At 36.6% G+C, this 14,514-nt stretch overlaps 1 protein-coding gene across 2 annotated transcripts; it reads right to left on the bottom strand.

The window, feature by feature from the left end:
• Positions 1-1,045: 1,045 nt before the first annotated feature.
• kyat1 (kynurenine aminotransferase 1) lies at positions 1,046-13,989 on the bottom strand. 2 transcript variants are annotated; one of them, XM_066659263.1, is made up of 14 exons: positions 13,686-13,989; positions 13,306-13,414; positions 13,135-13,193; positions 10,839-10,986; positions 9,750-9,899; positions 7,174-7,260; positions 6,967-7,092; positions 6,095-6,215; positions 4,036-4,112; positions 3,820-3,909; positions 3,379-3,565; positions 2,787-2,863; positions 2,601-2,687; positions 1,046-1,613 (listed from the first exon to the last, which is right to left on the bottom strand). In XM_066659263.1, the coding sequence occupies exons 2-14, from the start codon at positions 13,375-13,377 to the stop codon at positions 1,554-1,556; spliced, it is 1,341 nt and encodes a 446-aa protein (XP_066515360.1). In that variant the 5' UTR covers positions 13,378-13,414; positions 13,686-13,989; the 3' UTR covers positions 1,046-1,553. The 2 variants fall into 2 exon arrangements, with proteins under 2 accessions (XP_066515360.1, XP_066515361.1); XM_066659264.1 differs by having other exon boundaries at positions 13,690-13,989.
• Between the last annotated feature and the right edge of the window lie 525 nt (positions 13,990-14,514).

Genomic DNA, 14,514 nt, shown 5'->3' with positions numbered 1-14,514 from the left:
ACTCAGAACATACGTGATTTGATTACCAACCACAATTTTTCAAATAAAAATGAAGACCATCAGTTATTTATTATAAAATGTAAATGTTTCATGACTATGCTCCATTCCTTTATCATGTATACATTTTGTGGATGAAATGCAAAATTTACTTTCATCTGAAAACAAGACTCTGAACCAAGACTCTGGGTCATGAGTGGCTTAACACAAGGAATGTGACAATTGTGGCCCATGTCCTGGATACGTCTGTGTGTGGTGGCTCTTGAAGCACTGACTCCAGCAGTAGTCCACTCCTTGTGAATCTCCCCCAAATTTTTGAATGGCCTTTCCTTGACAATCCTTTCAAGGCTGCGGTTACCCCTGTTGCTTGTGCACCTTTTTCTATCACACAATTTCCTTCCACTCAACTTACCATTAATATGCTTGGATACAGCGGGAGGTGTCAATGACTGCCTTCCGGACATTTGTCAAGACAGCAGTCTTCCGGTGCTGATGGTGAGAATTTTGGTGTGTTCTCCCTGTGGGTTTCCCCCGGTGCTCCGTTTTCCTCCCATGGTCCAAAAACACATGTTGTTAGGTGGATTGGTGACTCAAAAAAATGTCCATAGGTGTGTGTGTGGCGCCCTGTGAAGGACTGGTGCCCCCTTCAGGGTGTGTTCCTGCCTTGTGCCCAGTGATTCCAGGTAGGCTCTGGACCCACCGTGACCCTGAACTGGATAAATGGTTACAGATAATGAAAGAATATTATTGATAGATCTAACAACAGTTAACATCATACCTAATAATTACAGCCAAAAATGGCTTTAATTATGATAAATTAATAGATTAATAGATAATTTATTATTACTGAAAATTTGCAAATCTGTTGCAAAACACATTGCGCATTACTAAACTAATTAATTTATTAATACATTCATTCTCTATAATCCCTGTAGCCAGTCAAACGGTCATGAAAAATCTCACTTTTTTAATCAACAAATGAACAATCTGAACACCCAAAGAACCTGAGCAAGTTTATGATTTTGTACTCTTTGCTACATTTCTGTTAATGCTATACAATAGGCTTAATTTAATATTTATTTTTTTATTTCTGAGCTCCCACTGTTAGCAAAACCCATACGCTTAAGTTCCACATAAACAAAACTGTTTAAAAGCCATTATAGAAATATATTTACTGGCCCATTTGTGAACAGACAACTGCATCAACACATGACAGACAAAAAGAATTTACTACACATGTACTAAACCAACCATTCCACAAAAAAGATCCTATTTTTCAGGACAACATCATTGCCAAAATGTGCGAAACATTGCCTGCCTTAGTACACGTTCCTAGATTGAGCTGTTCCTTCAAACTTCATTAACTGTTACATGTGACAAAATAGTAGTTTTAAACAATTTAGATGATCAGTAAAAATCAAACATGGCCTGTACAAACACCAACTATATCTTATCCTTATCAAACATATTCCAATTTCAGTGAAAGGTGCTGTGCACAATGCTAAATTTGGACGGTTTTCTCATCTTTCCAACTCTATGTTCAAAATGATGAAAACTTATTTTTTGATTCTCCACTGTTGCAAAATATCTTCTGCTGCTTTCAGGGTTGAATCCTCCTATTCACAGAAAACAGAACACATTACATATAGTAAGAATCTCACATTAAGATAAGAGTGATCATAATCTGCTAAGAGAAGGTTTATATTTATATTAAAAATATAATATCTCTGGTGCAGCCTGTTATTTTTCAGATTTGAAATAATTATTGGTTATATTAGTACTCTCTCATGCACATCTCAGTATCACAGTATCATTTGGGCTACTTTGAAATTAACTATCCTATTTTTCGACCCCATGATTTTGGAATCACATTTTTGAATAACAGCTGTGTATCAATTAAACTTCATTTATATAGATATGCACATATACTATGAAGAATTTCAGAGTTGTTTTTATTTTTTTAAGGTCAGTTTGAGGCCTTTATGTGCAATCTGGAGAAAACAAACAGGCCATCTATAACAATGATTATATTCAAAATATATGGTCAAAGGTTTGTAGACTCTCACTCACTATGTCTCTAGTGGTTCAAAAGTTATTAACCCAGAAATTTAAAAACTTTTTTGTCATTACAGGCTTGTTACATGCTCAACCAGACCTTAAATGCTCAGTGCCATCTTCCGCCAGAATGGATGGCAACACTGATTACTGTAACACTTTCAGGTAGCACTGAGCATTTAGGATCTGGTTGAGCCTGTAACAAGCCTGAACTGACAACTAAAGTTTTTCAATTTCTGGGTTGATAACTTTTGAACAACTAGAGACATTCTCATTCAATCTCATTGTGGCAATCAATGTCTGAGACATTTGGTCTTAGATATTGGCCTTTTTTGATATGCTACATGATCACCTTCCTATTGGAAAAACTTGCTTCATCCAATATAGCAGCTTTCAAGATGAAGGCCATGTTCTAGACATAGCCTAAAACATAGGCCCCCTCACCCATTATTGCTAGGGTATTCAGATATGTAATTTTACAATTTATTTCTGAATTATAAGTGTGTCCTGTGACTTTAGACTATGTGTATGTGTGTGTGTGTGTGTACTTTGGCAAAGCAGAATCTGATGTAGTTCTGGAAGTTGCCTCTGTGTTCTGGGCTGTAAAAACCAGATACAGGGATAGTGGCCAAACCCTGAGAGGAGACAAATTTTCACATTTCACAATAAACATGTCAATGGTATTTTCCTTTCAATAATTATTGCACATTTGATTCCAATAAATTTAAATTAACCTTCTCTTTGATCAGCCATTTGACAAATCTGAAGTCATAGAGCTCGTCCTTAGTGCTGGGGTCATTCAGGTCAATGTCTATAGGAAAAACATAAATTGAACACTAGTTTTAGCCTACTCTGAAATGAATAGAATTTGTTCACTGAAAGCAACGTTTGTTTTCCCTAAAACAATAGTTAAAGAAACACTTGGTAAGATTTATTATTATTATTATCATTTATACTGAGGCTCCCACTAGCCTTTTTTAAAGCACTTTACTAAAATCATTGGGGAGGGAAAGGGTGGTTTTTGGGAGGGTTAGATGGTAGTGTAGTCTTGTCAGTGTTGAGCCCATTGTAGCAATCAATGAAAGAGGCCCTATTCTTGTTATTACTTGTCACAATGATTTTTGAAGCCATAATTGTAAGGTTAAATATAAGATGTGGAATGATAAGTGTTTCTTTAAATACTAAACCTTTCTTGTAAAATGGTAGAGTTAATCATTCATCTTATTGGTGCATCTTCACTCTCAGGGCCACTACTAACTTGAACAAAATATGGATTGTTAATTACAATAATTATATTGATGTAATACTCAAAAAAAAAATACTCACTCAAACTGGAGATGTCTGTAATCATGAAATATCCTCCCTGGGGCATGATAGGTTCCAGTCCCACATTCCTCAAACATTCAGCAAGCCTAAGACGTTTAGCTTGGAGTTGTGCAGGTAACTGTTTAAAATAGCTCTCATCTGTGCCGAATGTGTCATATTCCCTCTGAAAGCCCACAGCCACAGCTTCCTGCAGAAAAAAAAAAGTTAATGCACTTATACTCTAAAAGCCTATGTAGGTACAAATGTAAATGTTATCTACTTTATAATATACAATAATGTATAGTCTTTGAACCAAAAACGTGCATATTTAAAAAATTATGATTTACACCATATACCAAATGAATATCGTTTAAATTTTGGATTTTATATAAACAAAATGCAGAGATGCTATATAAAGCTGATTTCAGATAGAAGACATGTCATCCTCAAAGTGTGTTTTACTTGAGCAGCTGTAGCACAGTGGTACACTGAGTTCTGATGGACGGTTTTCAGGTGTTTTATGATGTTCCCTGGTCCCATTGCCCAGCCCACCTAAAACAAAAACGTTAACTGAACAACGTATATTAACTTTGAATATCAATACTTGTAGTAATACCAAAGAAATAAACTACACAAGCCCTTTCTGAGCCCAACAACAATAATATAAGTATGGCTTACCTTCCATCCTGTGGCACTGAAGGTCTTGCCTGCACTTCCAATCGTAACAGTACGCTCCCACATACCTGGTAGACTAGCTACATTTAGATCACAGACCATAAAGTCTAAATTAGAACATCCACAAACAAAGGTGCTACTGCATCAGTAATCAGTCTAATGGAGAATATTTAACAACTCTCTATTTTTTTTATAATTTAATAGTTACAATAAAAATTTCAAATGTAATTTGAAAACAATTTAGTGCTTATCATCCCACTAATGTTAGCAAGACCAATAAAGCGTTACAGAAGTATGTGATGATCTCCTGTGTTAATTTCCCCATCTCAGAGGAACAGGGGTAAACCTTCAAAGAACTGTTGTGTATGACTGAGACCTGAGGTGAGTGTTAGTCAGAACTATTTTCAGAATTTTGCAGGCAAATGTCATCTGCTTTTTACTCCAGTTTAGAACTGAAAATGTCTGAGTTGGGTCAATCCCATCCTGTATTATGCACGGTGATATATCAACCATTAAGCAGAATAAGGACTCAGTGACTTTTCAGAATGTTTGGCTAGTATTATAACAAATTATAATCCACAGGTCAAAGATTTTTTAAATCTTGAGTCCTTTAATATTGTAGTGTGATAATAATCTCTACACAAGAGATTGAGTTTGTAGATCTTACAGCATTATTGGAGCAGTGTGTTGCCATTAACACATACATCTCGAGTGGTTTAAATGTTATTTGTCTGACAGACAGCCTTTTCTGTCAGCCTTGATTATTTTGTTTCCTCCTCAGCATCTCTCTCACATGGGGTACCCCAGGGTTTCATTATTGGGCCATTCAAGGATCCATTCATAGGATGTATGATGTTTAATTTGATTGTAATGCATATAATACCCAAATTAACCTGTCCTTGAAGCAGAAAGATACAAACACTTTAAAACCACCATTGTCTTAAGGATATCAAAGTCTGGATGGCACTACATCTTTAAGCTTAAAGGAAAATAAAACTGTCATGATTACTGGAGGCAGCTGTGTCTCTAAAGCCCTCTATAAGGACTGATTTGGCTCCATATATTAAACCTTTTGGGGAAAAAAAAACAAACTAGGTGTGATAATGGCAGTGATTTTAGACTGAAAAAAGAGAAACTCATTCATTAAATGTAGCTTTTTCAACTGATCTTATCCAAGGTCAAGACTTTTTTTGTCTTTTAAAGGTTTTGAAAGGGTTATACCAGCTTTTATTGTTTCCAGAATTGACCACTGTAATGCCCTTTCTGTTTGTGGTGGTCAGAACATATTTCTCACATACTGGCTTCCCTTCACTGTATTCCCGTACATTTTAAGATTGATTTTAAAGTTATACTGTATATATTATATATATTTGTTTATTCAATGGGATAGCTATCCATTTCTCTGAACTGTTACAAACATATACTTCTTCAAGGTCACAGATCCACTGATCAGCTTTTTGGTGGTCCTTAAATCTAGGTTGAAGTATGGGGAAGATCAGGCGTTCTTATTTATAGCCCCCAAATTATGGAAAAATTTGCCACCGCATGTTAGGCAGCCTCCACATTTGTTTATAAAGCCCATCTTTAATCTTATTTTCATTCTTTGCCTCTTTATTCTGTAGAATATTTGCTTATATTTTAGTTTGTCTTTTGTAATGTTATTTACATTGGGTTGCTTTAGCTGTTTTGTTTTTTACTTTTACTAAATTCTTTTGACAACATTTAGATAAACCACTGCTGTTTCTAAATGTGTTTTATGAATATATGACAACAATATATAAATGTTATGACTGTGAAACCAGCGGCAAACTTGGTTGAAGATTTATGTGGCTAATTTTCTGCCGACATTACACAGACAAACAAAACTGTTTGTAAGAACGGTCTGTTCTGTAAACAGGATTGGCTACTTAAAAGTGGCCATAGGTGTAAGTGTTTAAGGGCAACATTTTGGATTTTGCATTTTGGATTTGTAAACAGTAGTACATTTACATTATACGTTCTGTTTATTTGTGAATTTTGTCACAGTTCTATAGAGCAATTATTTATTTACAACAATTCTAACCTATTTTTATATGTTGTGTTCCATCATATGTAAGCCATTCATACACCTCATCACTGATGCAAATAATATCATGCTTTATACAGAAGTCAGCAATCATCTGCAACTCATCCCTTTGAAAAACCTGGGGAAAAAAAAAGAAGAAGGGGTTATTAAAACACACACACACACACACACACCTATATAGACCTATTATAATCTCAACCAATTTGTCCTTACATTGATTGAATTTTTTTCCTCAGTGTCCTTCATGTTATTAATCTCATCTGAGCTCATCATTTTATCTCCTTAAGCCAATTATGTGTTGTGTTAGCATCAGGGAGAAAAAAAGAAGCCAAATCAGTCCTCCACAGCTTCCTCTAGGTGTTCCAACAAACACAGGGTATACACCTGGGCCTCCTCCCACTAGGCCTTGCCTGGTATATCTTCAGTTTGAGGCATTCAAGGGATACCTTATCTAGCTTCTTTCAATGACAAAAGGGCAGTAGCTGTAGCTGTGGGCACACAGGGTCTTCCCATTATGTTTTTCAGGCAGAGCCTGGCCAGGATTCATGCCACCCCTAAGACCTGCCTCAAGGGACAGGTCCTGGTGAAACTCTTTAGGCAGAGTAAATGAGACCTGTTTGTAATAGGAAAAACTACTAAGAAAGAGCCAACTGCTCCTGAATACATTGCTCTGGAGGGCATTAGACCACACATGCCCTTCGGCACAACAAGGCCTCCATCAAGGACTGTCATATTGTTCACAGATATGATACTGTTATTGACATGTTCTCTTGGTTTTAATATACTATTATACCTACTAAATGTACTTTGATTATGCAAATGGTCCTTGGACAGTAAATATTTGAAACCTGGAAGAAAATCAAACTCACCTTGCCTAATGGGTTATTGGGAGTATTTATAACGATAGCTTTTGTGCAAGGGGTTAATTTACTGGCTAGTTCTTCAGGACATAATATCCAATCTGCACTGGACAAATCTTGGCCAGAAGATTTTTTCTGTGGACATATACAATAACACCATTTTTATTTCAATCTTTTTTAAATGTGATGAATAATGAACCAGTAAGATTCACTCACAGGTTTTAGTGGGACATACACAGGTGTTCCTCCTGCCATAGTCACCATGGGTTGATAGCAATCAAAGAAAGGCTCCACAATTATCACCTAACTCACAAGTAAAGACAAATGGAGAAAAAGGACAATGATAAATCTGATTTGATTCATGTCATTACATAAAAAACCTGAATAGGCCACTCCAGGAGTGGAACTATGCCTCCAAAAGAATAATAATAATGTGCCATTATTTGTTATTGTACAACGAAATGTGGCTTTCACATTTAACCCATCTGTGGAAGTGAAACTGCATACACTAGTGCACTAGGGGCTGTAAACACACACCCACAGGGGCGGGCAGCCATCCCCGGTGCCTGGGGAGCGTTTGGGGGTTCAGTGCCTTGCTCAGGGGCACTTCAGCCATGGATGTTTCTGCCAGTACTGGGGACCTAACTGGCAACCTTCTGGTACCACACCCAGTTCTCTAACCATTAGACCAAGTGGTTCTAAATGTAATGCTACTAAATTCAGGAATTGTGTCCATGTGAGAGGACAAGTTTGAAATTCTAAATGATGTCAATGTTTACTCCATGACTGAATTCTGCAGAAATTAAGAAAAGTACGATATATTTTTCCTTTAAAGTTTGTATGCTATTATCTTTAGATTTCTACCAATAAAATGTTTCATGACCTCTTTTTTCAAATTTGGACATGTTCCATTTTTAAAATTAATTTCCTTATTTTAAAAATGTATATACTTTTTAGAGCTTCCCAGATTTTGAAAACAAAATGTTTGCTACATTATGCTTTAAATCTATAACACTACTTCACTAGACTGATAACAATTGATGTGGAAAAATTATCAAATAAAAAAAAATTGCAGTAACCATATTTATCATTATTTTATTATATATACTATAAAACATTCAGGCAGCAAAACCATTGATCCTGTTAATATTTTTCTTTCTCTGATGGACTAGCCTATGCAGTTAGGTTACAACTATAATGTTACATCATGACTCTTACAGATCTAAAGACAATCAAAGCTTGTAAACCTTTTTCAACAATCTTTACTAATGTTTTAAAACAGTAACTGCATGTTGTCTTATGCAGGTTTTCAATGATAATGGCTACATAAAATCCAGAAAAGTATTCTTATCCATTTAGGCCTCTTGATATATTTATATGTGTTAAACAAATATACATTCTTAAGCACAACTTCTTAAAGGAGCAATCTGTAATACTGACACCAAGTGTTTAAAATCAGAAATACAACACATTTTCAAAACATTGGAGAGATCTGTCTGCCTCCTCCCTCTCCTCTGTAGACTTGCCCAGGCTGCCCGTTTGAGGAAAACTGAACAACAAGAGGCAAGTTTAAGAATTTGGACCATAATATCTAAAACAAAATGTGCCCCAATCAAACTATTTACATTGAAAAGTGTTCATCATTTCACTAAAACATCTACCAAAGCTAGAGCAAGGCAAAAACAAGTGACGAATGAGGAGCCACAATTTCCCCAGCATTTACAAGCCTAATCTGCCTCGAGTTCTTCAAAACAAATAATGGTATTTACACCTTTCAAGCAGGTTTTTATTAATCTTCTTCATATAAAATGCACAAAGCTCTGCTTTAAATAATTACACCTTTAAATCATTGCAGTACCTCACTTTATATAAAACATGCAACCTATGGCACTTACTCCTTTTAATCTATACATAGGTGTCTGTAATTCTTTTTTTTTTTCTCCCAGAAATGATTGCTGTTACCTGTTCAGGAGAAAATTAGCCAACTCTGGATTGGTCTTTAGTTTTGCTGCTTCTAAGATGCTTCTATCAAAACCATGTCCAATATTTCCTCTCATTTTACTCTGTCACTGGTCATGGAGATTGTTAGAAGGGCACTCAGGCTTTTTGGGACGGATCAAATCTAACATTAACTCTGTTCACATGTTCACTTCATATCTGCAAGACGCTATGTTTGTAGACCTGGTATCTCAGTGACTTGGGACTGTAATGTGACTGGACAGAGGGCGAGATCTCTGGCTGAAATTCAGGTAGAGCTCCACTCGGGACTGGGCAATTCTCAAAGTGAATATACTGCTATCAGGGATGCCAGAGCTTCAACTTAGTTTCCTTAATATATGATCACACACCCTGGACATTTTATGACTAAGTACAATAACTATTTTACAGATTACTTCTTTAAATTGTTTCAGCAGCAAATAATAATGCTCCAAACCAGATATTTAGCAAATATTACATCCTAACACAAACCTTACTTCATGCTTCATATTTCAAACATTCACAAGAATGAACATTACTCTGAGCTGGACAAACCCCCCAGTATCCTGTCTGCAGACTGGAATGAAGATTAGTGAAGGGGCACCCACTCAATTAAATACCTTTAGGATGTGTTGGTGTGGGTTTTATGATCCAGACCTAATTATTCAAAGGCTCTGGCTAAATGCAACTGACAGCGAACCGCAATGTTCTAAGATCTAACTGCAGCAAAAATGGGAATAATCTAGCTCTAACTACAAATAAAATTTGGATGACTATGTATGCATATTGTAAGAAAATGACTTTGTTGGACTTACCTCATCACCCTCATCAATTAAAGCCTGAAAGGTGCAAAAAAGAGCCTGATAGGCTCCCACAGAAACCAACACGTCCTCCATGGGGTCAATTTCCTGGCCAATAATCCTTGTAAAGAACTTTGCAAGGATCTTGACGAGTGGCGGATGGCCCTGTAAGTCAATGCATTCCCCTTCAATTAATTATATATGAAAAAGGCAGGAATTAAGGCCCAATCCCAATTCATGTATTTACCCTTACCATTTGTATTTTGAGTGTCATCTTGTCCTTTGGAATGTAAGTATATATGTAGTGGTTAATTATCCCATAATGAAATGGGACAACCATTTAAGTGCCTGATAAGTTATCTGCAGTGATATCAGAGGAGCAGTACAACAATGCAATCTCATTCCTGGACTTTGGTTAAATTTAGGGCATCATATGCTTTTAGAAGCATTCACAAATCATGTATTATTGTGAATTCCTCACTCTTCTCTGATATGAATCTTTGAAACCTCCACCTAAACTAGCAGTGTTTTAGTCATGTTGTTAAGTAACAGGTGATAACACACTGACACTACATGTAATACAACTGTTAACATCGTTTTTAAAATAAGACCTAGAGACCTTTGTTGGTTTCTTCAGAGCTGTAATGCCAGTAAATCACGTCATCCTCAAACCTCCTTATGGATTGTGTCTCAGATAAAACTGAATTTCAGTAGCTATATAGATGTAGCACTAGGCTATACCCCTCTATCTTAAGAATAATTGAGACACCCTACCATTAGGCAAAAGCAAGACGCAGGGCTAAGTTGTAGTGGCAAGTTGTGAAATGGGATTCGCCCTAAGCCAGGTTCATTTTTAATAATAATAATAATAATAATAATAATAACAATAATAATAATAATGTCAATGTTACATTAATATATTAATTTTCAGTGTGATCTTTTCAGTTACTGAGGTTTTTAATTACTAATGAAGGTATGGAAGACATAAAAATCTACACATCCTTATGGTGCAAACTGAAAGTCATCATCATCATCATCATCTTTTCCACTTTTCCATTTCAGGGTCGCGGTGGCAAACTGAACGTGATAAATAGATAAACTTACGAAGGCTCGTGTGTACTGGTGCATGGAGGCACCTCCACTGATGGCATTGCAGAAAGCCTTGCAGACAAAGCTGGGAGGAGAGAAGTCGGGGAACCCCTGACCCAGGTTCACTACCTTATATTCAGCAGCTAGCTGTGTGAATTCCACCCTAGCAGATATACATAAAGAGTCACAAACAGATTCAAGACCATGAACAATGAACAATACAATGTTGTCAACAAGTTGAACTCTGATCACTGACAGAAGGGCTCAATGATTCTTCAGATTATGCTGTCCTATATAGGACTCAGTTAAAACTAAGCCCCACTAGACAATCAATTCAGGGAGTGCAAAACGTGTGCCTGAAAACAGTATCAATGAGGCTAGCAACGGAATGTCTGTGCCACAGCCAGTTAACCAAAGCCTCAGTCTGAAAGACCTTTACAAAGAAATTAGCAAAAATGAACATGACATTGCAAGGAGTAGCATGTGATGTTGCTGCTATAAAGTCAACAACTACTGAATTACAAAAAACATAAGTGCTATTCAGGTGAGACTTGAAGAGGCTGAGAATTGCAAACCAACTGGACAGCAATAATGGGAACTTGGATAAACTGCTTGAGAGACTTTGGAATCAGGCAGTGGACCAAGAAAACAGCATTTTACAAGTTAATCAAGAAACTAACATGCCATCTAACATAGAAGAGTTTTATTTCTGTGGTCACCATATATAGAAATACCACCCGTAACCATTAGATTCCTAAAGCATAAACCTTCTCATTATCTACATATTGTAGAATATTTGTCGATAGCTATGTGCAGGAATTCATTATAAAAGTCTTTTTTAAAAAAAGGTTAATTTACCTCTACAGTGATTGAACAATAAGCAATTTTAAAAAGTCACTTTGCCTTTACAGTGACTGAACAGTAAACAGTGGTGATAAACATAAATTGCCATTTAGTCACCTTCACAAATATTTTGAAGAAAAAAATGCTTTTTCATTTGAATCTTCTTATAACATTTTATTTTAGGGGCAGGAGATCTAAAATAAAGAGTATTGTGAAGTACAGTAGCCAGATCACTAAGTGCTCTGAACCTAGCGCTGACTGAACTGTGATGCTCAGAGTCTGGCAGAGCTTGGTTAATACCAGAGCTGGGTAGAGGGTTAATACAGAGCCGTGCAATATTTAAGCCATTTTTCTGCACTACAGGAAACATGATGTTCTGTCAAGCATCATTCATGACAAATTGTTAATTGGCTGTGTAGCCCAAACATCTCAGGCATAACATTTTTCAGTGTTTGAAGTATATAAAAATATATCTATATTGTAAGTAGAGGTCTGCTCAGGAACAACTTTTAGGAACAGTTTATATATAGGACCTTACAGCTTGCACCAAGAATAGGGAAAGTGTTGAAATATTAGGAAACAAAAATCCATACTTTAGAAAATAAACTGGCTTGGTGTTATAAAAGTGAGACATTTAGGGAAATCTATCAAGCAAAATTCAATTTTCAGAATATACATTGTTTAGACTGAACACCAATTATTATGAGAGTGGTACATTTGTTGCTACACAGTTAAAATAAGAAATACCATGTTATTTCCACTGTTAGTAGATTCATTGTTTATTTCTGATGCAATCATTAATGGTTTATTCTACCAACACTATAATAATTTATATACATCATAATACAAATCAAGCCAAGATTAACTGGAGTGCAAGTTCTCTGATATACATTGTCTATCTGCCGGTGAAAAGAACAACTATTTGACAGGGTAGAGAGGTATTTGACAGGGTAGAGAGGTATTTGACAGGGTAGAGAGGGGTTCTGCCTTGAGGCTTTTGGGAAATTATGCTTTGGAAAATGTATTAATGTCATTAACGATAGTATTGCTCTCTGCGCTGTTTTGCCGTGTGGAATGTCTGAATATCGTGAACTTTGACTTTCTGGGTTTCCTTCTAGCACCACGGTAAAGTTAGTTTTCTTTTCGATATTCGGTTTTCCGGCGTCAATAACTTTTCAAAATAAAGTTATATCTGACACAGGGTTACATATTCTGAATGGTACGGACACAGAGAACAATGCACACTGTTTTTATGGACGCTCCGGTGCATTTGATATATGCTCCTTTTCCTTTCAATAGCTACAAATCAGACCGTTTTTGACATCGCAACAAAGTGCATTCGTATCTAGACTCTGTCTACAGCAATGCACACCATCGTCTTTCAGCCTAATTTGCTTAAATACGATTAAATACGTACTTTCCTTCTAGCAACACGTGAGAAATCTTGGAATTCTAGGTAAATAATTACCAAATGTTCTTGTCAACTCCCTCAAGCCTCCGCGCGTGTAACTCACGAGACATGGCTGTCTGAAAAAGAAGTAGAAAAGTAAACCTAATACCTTAGATAACTCCTCAAAGGATTAATATTAGAAAATTATCTCATTTGGCACCATTCAATATACAGGTCTGTAGCTCTTACCTTCTTACCGGAGAACGTGAAAATTGATTGTTTATAAATCGAAGCCAAAGTCTCCGCTGGCCTCCTCAGCATTACCAGTAACGGTCCCGTCTGACGTTAGGAGTCACGCCTGAATTCGTGAATTTATAAAAGCTTTTCAACGTTCAGTTACTTTGACTATCAATGCAATACCTTGTTCTTTTAGGGACCAGTATATTCACACAGTTTAATGTCCTTTCACAACATTTTGCTAGCTAAATGCATAATTTTGTCCCCTCTGCTTACAGCATGTTAGCTCTTTCTTGTAGTCCCGAACGACTATAAAGGACTAGCTCTTTACGGAATTAAAGCCCCTGACAGCTTCTGTCTTGTAGACTGACGCTTACACTGTTTTGACTCACTTACGCTACGCCTCCTGAAACTTGGCTGCGTCCAAAATCAAGTTTTCCTGTGCGAGCGGAGTATTAGGCGACCTCTTATTCATTCTCTAGAACACTTGGGTGTGTTCGGAATCGCTCCCTGTTACAGAAATAGTGCACGGAAGGGTTTTGAATTGTTGTTCGAAACCATAGCGGTACATTTCACAGAAGGTGCGTTGAAGTCTCTGCAGTAGTTCCCTTGGAAGCGGACTACGCCGGGTATTCGGCCATCTTAAGTGAGATTCCCAACCGTAGGAAGTGAAAGCGTTCAATTCGAAGGGAACTACGTAGGGAGTAGTGAGCAAGGTTTATCACTGCACAGGAAGTTTACAGACCTTATGTATTTATATATATTGGTGACCACACGTCTTTTTTTACCCGGACATATCCTCTTTTTTAGACTTAAAAAAATGTCCAGGCGGAATTTCACAAACGTCAGGGATTTTGTTTTTCTAGAGCTTACATAGAATTTCGAGAAGCGTTTCGTTCAAACTAGTCCCGCCCTCCCTTACTCCGATTGGTTCGCTTGAGAAGGGGGCGTGGCGAAGTAGTCTAAAATCTTCTGATTGGACGCTCGGACTGTAGAGCTACCGTTATTGGTCGATAACCTTTTCTGTAAACATTTAATTGGTCAGTCAGTCACTAAAGGACTTCAAACAAAGTGCATAGTTCTTTTTTTATCTACTGCTTGGCTTCAATTTCAAGTATAATAACAGTTTTAAATGATTTAATTTACACTTGAATATGACATTTGGCCTAAAAATGATCAAATTAATTATGTAATATTCTAACTAAGCCAAACATTTGATCA

The sequence above is a fragment of the Hoplias malabaricus genome, chromosome 2, assembly GCF_029633855.1.
Source record: "Hoplias malabaricus isolate fHopMal1 chromosome 2, fHopMal1.hap1, whole genome shotgun sequence".
Classification (NCBI taxonomy): Eukaryota; Metazoa; Chordata; class Actinopteri; order Characiformes; family Erythrinidae; genus Hoplias; species Hoplias malabaricus.
Note: the sequence above shows the minus strand (reverse complement) of the source record. Positions and strands in the feature narration are given on the sequence as shown.

Excerpts from the sequence above, each read along its gene's own strand:
- kyat1 (XM_066659263.1), bottom strand. The coding sequence starts at position 13,377 with ATGCTGAGGAGGCCAGCGGAGACTTTGGCTTCGATTTATAAACAATCA. Across the intron at positions 10,987-13,134 it reads GGAGTTGACAAGAACATTTG|GGTGGAATTCACACAGCTAG; the intron begins GTAATTATTTAC and ends TATATCTGCTAG. Across the intron at positions 2,864-3,378 it reads TACAGACATCTCCAGTTTGA|ACATTGACCTGAATGACCCC; the intron begins GTGAGTATTTTT and ends TTTTTCCTATAG.